Here is a 10138-nt window from a genome sequence, read left to right as displayed (position 1 = left end):
CAATTCATTTTATACTTTCATTGATCACCAATTCCTATGTCCAATTCACAGTAACACATTCCAATTTGTGATTTCCGATAACATACATTCAACCCTAACTCATATTCATTGTTCCATTCATTTAAGCCTTCGATTAGGTGGTTATACCTACTGTTGGTCAACATTACCACTCCATAAGAATTACCACTGCCTTTTGCCCCGATCAGATTTCACCCAGAATTCCAGAAAACCCAAAAACGAGTCAAAATACTCCGCACCGCCTGGCGGTTCAACCAGTCCCGCCAGGCGCCTCATCAGCAAACCCAGAAAATAACTAAGACACTTTGCGTCGCCTGGCGGCCGGGAATGTGCCACTAGGCGGTTCCTCTTCCAGGAACCCAGAACACACGAAATAGCATGAGTCGCCTGGCGGTGGTTCATCACTCGCCAGGCGGTTTTTGGAAAATTCCAGAAACGCAGAATTATAAGGGATTTAACAGTACACAAACAACCAATATACCATACAGTTACACATTATTAATCATATGTATAAAATTACGGAGTCCAGCTCCCCTAACCTGGATTCTTTAGCTTAAATTTGACCAATTGATGAAGCTCTCCCTTGATCACCAATAGCCAACCTCGGATTCCCTCAATTCCGCCTCCAAACTCCCTCACGTCAAACCCCTCTCACTCACCTTTGTCTCTATTTTTCTAAGTCTAAGTTCAGCCTTGCCAAAACCTTGCCTAAACTCTAACTTTTGCCTTTTAAACTAGTACTTTAGGTTACCCAAAGCATTAAAACGAAATTCAGCTCATTTACTTTTTAATAACCATCCATCTCTCATCATGAATGGTGAGTGCAGCCCCTTCCTTGGCCGTACTGATTCCCATGGTTTCTGTTAACCTTTCCAATTCCATCTAAAGTCACCATTAGCAAATATAAAAATAAGCATAAGTTCCATTTAGAATTTCCAAGGTTTGAACCCATGCCCCTTTGTTACCACTCAAGTGCATAACCAATTCAACCAATCATGTTTCATGCTAACCATCATAATTCAGGCATCATATCATAACAGACATGCTTTCATAGATTGAAATAATAATAATAACACAAAAAGTATCATGCATAGGACTTTTCCACGTCATAATTTAATGTCATAATTATTTCCCCTCCCGCATTTATTAATTAATTAATTAATTAAATTTTCTACGGGTCTTACAAAGAACACCCTTATTAGTAAGAAAATCATGAAGAGACAACTCTTTAGCATTATCGGAACGAAAAACTTTGATGTTAACATGAAAATGATTTTCAATATATTGAAACTTTTTTGGAATAAGCATAATGCAATCAGATTTGTTTTTAAGGAGATACACCCATGTAAATGGCTTTTATCATCAACCAAAATTAAGAAATAACGAAAACTATCATAAGTAGGATAACGAAAAGGGCCCCAAACATCTACATGAATAATATCAAAGCAATGTGGACTAAAAGTATTTTTAAAAATGAAAGGTAAACGTTGTTATTTAGACAGAGGGCATATGCTACAATGATGGTTTTTATCAACTGCAGTTAAGGAAGTGTTGGCAGTAAGTAAGTTGTAAACAGGAACAGACAAATGGCCTAAGCGCATATGCCAAACATCATTTGTCACATAATTGCAAGAATTAAAATTGTCAGAAGGTAAAGAATGTTTATAGAAATCAAAAACCAAAAGGCCATGACGCGACTTAGCAGTGCTAATCGTCTTTTTGTGATTTGAGATCCTGTAAAATGAAAAATTAGGTTGCATAATAAACTGGAATTGATTATGCTGAATTAAAGTAAGGAGAGATAACATATTGAATCTAAATGAAGGAATGTAAAGGACATTATGAAGAAATATGTCTTGAGTAAGTTTAATATTACAAATGCCTTCGACTTTAACTTTGAAGGAATTAGGAATTAAAACATATGAATTATTCATAGCCACATAAAAATCATACAAAGATTTGTAACAACAAATATGAGATGTGGCACCATAATCGATAATCCATTTATATGAATTAATAGGTAAAATAGAGTTTAGGGTATTACCGATAATGTTGGTAGCAATGTCATCAGTGGAAGGAGTGGCAATTAATTGCGTGGTGAGGTATTGATTAATTGTTGACATTGACCAGTGGTCAATGTAGGATTATGTGTGGGGTTTTGTTCAGAAGAGCCATCAACATTATTAACATACGAATTTGATCGATTCTTGAAATAATTGGGGGGGGGGGTGTACCCAACAATTTTATAACAAGTTTCTTTAGTATGACCCAAGGTATCATAATGTGTGCACCTAGGACGAGATTTCTTGGCAAATTTTTGTTTATCAATCAGGGGTTTTTTAGAAGAATTAACAGAGAAAGCTAAACTTTCAGAATTATTTAATGATTGGGTATCAATAATTTCTCGTTGAAATTCTTCTTGCAAAATTAAGGAGAAAACGTTACTGATAGGTGGCAGAGGATCGGAGAGAAGGATTTGACCACGGATTTGGGAGAAGGAATCATGCAAAGCTATAAGGAAGGTCATGACATATTCTGAGGCGGTGTGTTCTTGAAGTTGGTGGAGCGCACCGCAAGAATAGTTGAAGGTGGGTTTGTATCCAGAAAGCTCTTCCCAAATCGTTTTGGTTTGGTATAATAGGTACTCACACTATCAGAACCCTGTTGTAGGGACAAAAGTTGACGCCGAAGTTGATACATGCATGAACCATTTTTGTGGTGGAGGTGAAGAGGATGCTTGTCACAATCTCTTTCGAAATTGAGTTGTATAACCATGAGATAACAACGTTGTTCGCCCTTGACCAAGCAGCGAAATAAGGATCTTCATCTGAAGGTATGGCTAGGGTTCCATCGATGAGCGGTAATTTGTTCTTGATGGAGAGAGCAACCCTCATCGCACGACTCCAAATGACGTAATTTGTGTCATCTAAGGGCTGCAAAGTGAGAAGGAGGCCGAGATCATCTGAATGATGTATGAAAAGAGGATGGGTGGATCATGATGAGGTTCTTTGACATTGGGTGGATCATGATGAGGCCGAGAAAGAGAGAACTAAAGGGAGAAAGATATTCAATTCTCTACTAATACCGTATCACAGAAACAAGAACACTATATATCGAGATTGATGCAGCAGAATGTTTACAAACATAGTATATAAAAGTTACAGACTAACTAAAACAAACAAACTAAACCTAACTAGACTAACAGAATGTAACCAGGGTTAAACTAATATCTTTTGTTGAGAGGTATCTTCCAAGTTATACTCTCTTCCAATGAACCCATTCTTATAAAGAATCTTCCTTTCTTCTTGCAATTTTTTTTTCTAAGCGTTTTTTCCCTTTTCTTAAGTTGATATTTTTTCTACTACATTATTTTTCGATTCAAATTTGATTTTATTTAGAAGTTTCAACTTCTCATGACCCTAATTTCTATTATTGATTCATGTTTTTTAAAGCTCATTGAATCTGTAGTTGATGAAGATTAGAGTCTCCGAGATGCTCGAGCAGAGAATGACATCGATATTGTGATTGTGGCACGCACCGAGGGTCGGCAAGTCGTATCTTTGGGGGATGCGCGTGACATGTGTAATGTATAATTGTTGTAATATATTGGAATTTTTTCAACCATGTAAGTTAAAAACTAGTTCCGGGTCATTTTTACAGATAGAATCAACAACACCAAATAGTTGAAAGGAAAGAAGACTATATTATTGTGGAGTATCAAAGCTTAAACTTAGGGTATGTGCAACTTACATCTAAGAAAATATTGCTAAATTCCACCTTGTTCTTCAATTCTAGTTGTTTGATACTGATAAAAATTAAACAGACGCACAACAGAACAAGGGGATGGAACAACAAAACCTCATTCTTCCCTCTGGCTTTCGGTAGGAAAGAAACTAGAGATTGGATGGCTGAATAAAGAGAGATTATATTAAATTTGTGAGTTGATAATGCAGGGGTGGTGATGCAACAAATGCAGTTTATATATGTATGGTTCAGGTACTATAAGGAACAAAAGTTTAAGATTTACTTTGATTAATGCCTTTGTTTATATTTATCTCTACAAAAATATAAATTAGTTAACATCAACTGCTAACTGTTAACTGCTATTTGGTTGTTTCTTTTATAGTGCTCAATACAAAATATATAAGTCCGTGTAAAACATTTCATGCCCATGCTTAAATATTAAATGTGACAGTAGTTGGTATGTATATATGTGAGGGTAACAATGGATGGTTATTAAATTTTTGTCAAAAATCTTGCTTAACACATTTTTCTCACACACTTTGGGTGAGACTAGTTCCATGCTCAGAAAGAGAAGGTTGCTTCAATGTCCAATAAGTGCTCTATTTATCTTGTGGAAAGAGATAAAGAGGCAAACTTTTATAAAGGCACCTTACATTGTCTAAAGCTTAATACTCAATTTTGTAACTACTCACATCATATTTTACTTTCCACCATGTTGAGTATACAATTGAGAATTTACTTCTCTATCTAACTACTAACTAAAAATACCCCACTATATGTAACATGTACAAGAGATGGATCTCACTGCATATTTTAGTTTATTTACTGCCCACTATGAATGAGAGAATGAAGTAACTATAAAAGTAATAAAAATGGTGTTGGTTGGAAAATAAAATGGTAGTTTTATTGTGGTAGTTTTTTGAATGATAAAATGAAACCAATTAAGTTACTCTATGACTCATTTTTTAACGTTAAAGTAGCACAAAGCCACTAACCTCACTTTATTATTCCTAATTCTTTGATATCTCTCTTTCTACTCTGAGTTAACATTGTATCAATTTGCTAGGCCGCAACAGAATCAGGTGCACTTAAAGAGGCAAGGAGAAACTTGAAAAAAGAGTGGAGGAATTCACTTGACGTCTTCAACTAGAGAAAATTTAAGGGTTAGATATACGTTTTGAAAATACGTAAATTTTGGAAGATCAGTTTCAACATAAGACAATCCTAAAGAAAACTATTTGAAATCTTATAGAGCAGCCTAAAAGAATCCAAAGCACAAGAGATAGCAAAACTGCATAATTTATTGCAGAAGATGTAAACAAAGTTGATGAAACTAGTGCATTGCTAGGGCTGGCCAAAATGACTATACTATTAAAAACTACACTGAACTAGAAAATAGTTTGTATGAACCGAACTAAACTGAAGAATAGTTCAGATGAACTGAACTGAACTATTTTTCATTCCAACAAATTGAACTGAACTGCACTGAATTGAACTGAACTGCAATCTAAACTAAACTAAATATTAAGAACTAAACTCTTTTTCAAACTGCACTATATTTAAAATGCATCTTCTATTTATATTTCATGCTTAATTTATTGAATTGTGCAAAATAAGTGCTACAACAAAAAAAAACCACAAAGCATAATATATATATATATATATATATATATAATATAATATAATACAATATAATATAATATAATATAATATAATATATATATATATATATATGTTTTCACGACACCATACCTATTTTACTATTTCAAGATTAAAAGTGTTTTAGTTGAATTAATATAACTATTGATTTATTATATATCTAAAAAATATGTTAATGGTATCATATTCAAATAATACATAATATATTGTTAAATATATATAATCATTATCATTATCAATTTTGTGATGAAGTGAAAATAATTATCACTTAATTTAATTATGATGAATAGATACGATATCAATTTTATTTTTAAATCACAACACCTTAATTAAATTAATGCAAGTTAAATTAGTACAATTTTAGTAGTATACATTTATCAACCGTTAAAAAATATAGAGATATAACAAGAGATATTACCTATGTAAACAATAACTACATACACCATATACTATATAATTTGAAAAACATTACAATAAAAATAAATCAAAGAGGGTGAATGTAAATAGAGAAAAATCCATCGAAGTTCTAATTCACTTTTTTGTTGTAGGTTTCATGCAATTCGTGGAGTTTCTGATTACATTAACTACCAGGAAAGAATTATTCAATACCAATACATCTTTCACAGGATGAAATGGTTTAAATAAAAGTGAATACTTTTATATCTAAAAAATAATAAAAAATAAAGGATAACAAAGAAATGGGTGTAAAAAAAATTGTTTCAACTACCTTAATTAAACCTCCCCAGAAGGTAATTTTAATGTGGCCGATTTTCCCTCTTTTGCAATTAGTTTCGCTACAGCACCAGCTGCTCTAGCTAATTGTCCACCCTTTCCGAGTGTGATTTCTATGTTATGTATGGCCGTGCCTAAGGGCATATCAGTTGAAGTAGATTCTTCTTTTTGATCAATCAAAACCTTTTCCCAAACTCTTCCCAAACTGTACAAGCTTCTTACAAAGCATACGACTTTCTGGATGAGACCCCAAAGAGTTTATTAGTTAAGATGAGACATCTTTCTTTCACATCATCATGCCTTCTAATAATATCAATAGTTTAGGAGCTCTCAATTAATGCACCACGGTTCTTGGAAGATTTGGATTCTCTGTTGGGTTTTTGTACTGTTTCTCTACTGTGCATTCATAATACATTGATTACCACTCATTTTGACATTTTAAAATATATTAAAAAGATATTTAAAATATCAAATTCAGTGTATTTTTAATGTTCAGCAGAGAGCAACACCAAAAATATCAGTAGAGAATCTGGACTCGTCCTTGGCGCATTGCAGCGTGAGAATGGCCAAGTGAACGAATCTCAGAAGTTTTGGAACACTCAAATCAATTCACACTCAGTGGTTCAGTTTTTTAAAACTGAACTATTAAATAATTTAGTTCAATTTTAACTTTAAATAGTTCAGTAAATTTAGCTTAATATAGTACAATTAATTGACAATTTGGAACAGTTCAATTAATTCTGCCCAGCCTTATGCATTGCTTATAAAGGAATGAGAGGAAGCAAAGAAAGCTACTGAAGAAACATAAGTTATTGTTGAAGACACTCAGAAGATTGAATCCCTAACCGTGGAAATTGAGAGTCCGAAGGTAATAAGAAAATTTGTTTTACAACACTTAATTTCTATTAGGCAACCCTTAGTTCAACCATGTTTGTATGTTTTTATAAAATGATTCTTAATAATAATTAAATATTGTGTAGACAATATATAACACGCAACTTGTTTTATTCATAGAGTGGTTCGTCAATTGTTTTGCCTCTCTTACTACTTTTCATTGGTTGATTGGCACAAATTTTAATTAAGTATAAGGAATGTGCATATTTTTAGTATCATGTTGCATGACATTAATGATATGTGATATATTATAAGCTTTCATTTGTGATAAAGGTGTAACTCCAGGGATTTTTGAACACAGTGGAATGTAAATAAATGTGTTGCAGTTTCTTGGTAGCGTTGTGGCATTTGAAGCAATGGTGTCTATAGCCGTGATTGCCCTGCATATTGTATATGCCCTACCTACATATCAGTTTCTCTGTAAGTTGTAATTTGTAGAAATTTGTCGAATGAGACCATAATACTTCAACGCTATTACTTTGCATATTATTCTGCAACATAATAGAAAAAAAAAAAGCATATTTGCCTGCATTGTATTTAATTAAAATTTAATTAATAATGTTGCAATTACTGTGCCACTAAATATTGAATAATTCTTTTTTCTTAGAATAATTATGATTTGTTGGCAGTTACAACTGCCACTAAAGATTGGATAATTTTATTAAAATAATTATAATTTATTGGCGGTTTTAACTATTATTAAATGTAACCTGAATTTTCTTTTAAAAAAAATTCATTTTGCTTACCGTTATAACTATCGTTAAATATTGATAATTTGTTTTCAATTAATTTAAGATAATTAAAATTGACTTTAATAATTTTAATGGTGGTTATTCGGATGATTGTATTAAAGCAATAATATGGTACTTTTCTAAATTTGGTGGTAGTTGATTAATTGATGAAAATAAGAAATAGTGGCAGTGTTAACCTCACAACGCTAAAAATCAAATATTTTAGTAGTGTCCTACTTTAACAAGATACCAAAGCATAATAACTTTACATTATTAATGATCTTGAAAATGGAAATGTATGATAAAATAAGTCATGTCCCTATGAAAGTATATTTCTCTAGAATTTAATAACACCAATTGCAATGACCATCCTTATAAACAAAAAGCAGAGGTAAATGGTCAAGAGTCCGATTCCCAATGACTTATCAAGCTTCATATTCTTCTTTGTGAATATCACAAGGGCCCAAAGCACACCTCCCATCAAGAACAAAAGAGTTGCATAAAGAGAAGGGTCCTTGGGAATCACATAAGACTCTGGGTATTCAGACCATGCTGAGAGTACAAGAGGTAAGCCCAAGCCCATCAAAATGTTAAACATAGGGCCTGCATAACAAGCAGAGACAGCTATTTGGGCCCCATCAGCTCCACCATTCTTGGCCATTGCACCATTGGCTATCAAATCTCCCAGAGAATTACCCCAAGCCAGGACAGTTAGTCCAAGGATTGAAGGACTAACCCCTATCACATTCCCAAAAGCAACTAAGAGGGAAACAAGTTCCTCAGCAATTATGTAAGTCCATGTTACACTCATGGAAAAGCCCCCAGCTAGCCAAGGAAACAAGCACTTTCTGGGTGGACTTGTGCTCTTGGTTGTCACACATGCCATGTTCCCCAAAACAATGCCAATTAATGCAGCTGTTAAATATGAAACAAGACTACTCCTTGAACTCTCATTTTCCCTTTGGGTGTTACAAAGAGCTGAAAACAACACTGGTGCCAATGTCACAGATATAACAGCATATGGCTTTGACCAACCTTCTTCACTCACTACTGGTATAGTAAGCCTTCTTGGTAAGCAAAGAGGTAGCTCTAGTACATGTAAAAACTTGCTCAAGTAAGTAAAGTCAAAAGAATTACTATTACCAAAACCCTCATGTTTCTTCTGCCCTTCATCTTCCATTACCTCTTTGTTTGGTTTCTCATCATCAACACACCCTAGCAAGGGTACTCCTGACTCAGTCAAGTCATCACAAGATGAGGCAAGTTCCCCTTCTGTCCTGTCCCCTCCATAGATGAAATGTGTTGCAGACACAGCACAGACATAGAGGAAGTAAATGGAAACATAAAAAATTGAACCAAGCAAACTGATTTTACCGATAGAAATGATGACAAGGAGAATGAAAAGTGAGAAAAGGAAGAAAATGACATCTCTAATGAAACTAGCCTTGTCAATTGCAGTTTCATTTGCACCGACAAGAAAACTTATGATCCCAAGAACAGCACTGGACACAAAAAACGCTCCTCCCAGAATACTGTTCAGGCCAACTGCACCGTCATTCGATCTTGTGAAAGAAACAACACTGGCAAAAAAATCAGGAGCACCATTTCCCAGAGAAAGCAAGGTTACACCAGCTATGGTGGGGGATAGTCTCAAGATGTCTGAGAGACCTTCCAGGTTACTACAAAAGTAATTTGAAGCTGTATCTCCCAAAAGATAAAACAAAATCACAAGCCACAGCATTAGCAGGGCATGACCCAAAATTGGGGAATGCCCAAAGCTGCAGTAAAAAATCTGCAGATAATTTATATAACCTTTTGACCTGCACTGAGCATGGGATTTGACATATAAGCACTTAGAATCATTATCCAAGTACTTGTGAAGATCAGTGCAACCATCAACACTGATGCCACTGAGCATTCTAGCATGGTTGAACACATTTGTGGAGGCATCGACATTGGAACTAGAAGGATGGAGGTAGGCATTGAGGAAGAGACAGACGAGGAAAACGAAGGATATATTGAGGAGTAGTAGTTTTCTGTGTAGGGGTTTTGTGTTATAGATGGAACGTGCCATTTAGAGCATGTTCTTGAGGATGTGTTATTCGTGTCAATATATGGAGGATTCAGAAGTTGTCATATGATATGGTGTGAAGTTATTGTGCCGTGGAATTTCCTCTGCTGCGTTAGAAGAGCGTGAACTAGTACGATAAAGGAGAGGTAGAACATGACAGGGATTGAAGGTTCAATTCTCATCAGTTTTTCTAGTACTATTATTGGAGTACCAGTGTTTGGCAGCAAAAGTGTTTGATACTGTGCAGAGCGAAATTTCTGAAGTACATAAAAAAAAACGTTGGGAAAGT

The 10138-nt window shown here is 34.3% G+C and overlaps 1 protein-coding gene across 1 annotated transcript; it reads right to left on the bottom strand.

The window, feature by feature from the left end:
- Positions 1 to 7973: 7973 nt before the first annotated feature.
- LOC114181706 (cation/calcium exchanger 1-like) lies at positions 7974 to 9867 on the bottom strand. The gene has a single exon (XM_028068235.1). The coding sequence runs from the start codon at positions 9850 to 9852 to the stop codon at positions 8116 to 8118; it is 1737 nt and encodes a 578-aa protein (XP_027924036.1). The 5' UTR covers positions 9853 to 9867; the 3' UTR covers positions 7974 to 8115.
- Positions 9868 to 10138: the final 271 nt, after the last annotated feature.

Source organism: Vigna unguiculata, chromosome 4 (assembly GCF_004118075.2).
Source record: "Vigna unguiculata cultivar IT97K-499-35 chromosome 4, ASM411807v1, whole genome shotgun sequence".
In the NCBI taxonomy this organism is placed as follows: Eukaryota; Viridiplantae; Streptophyta; class Magnoliopsida; order Fabales; family Fabaceae; genus Vigna; species Vigna unguiculata.
The sequence above is the reverse complement of the archived record's forward strand: the minus strand, read 5'-3'. Positions and strand labels throughout refer to the sequence as shown.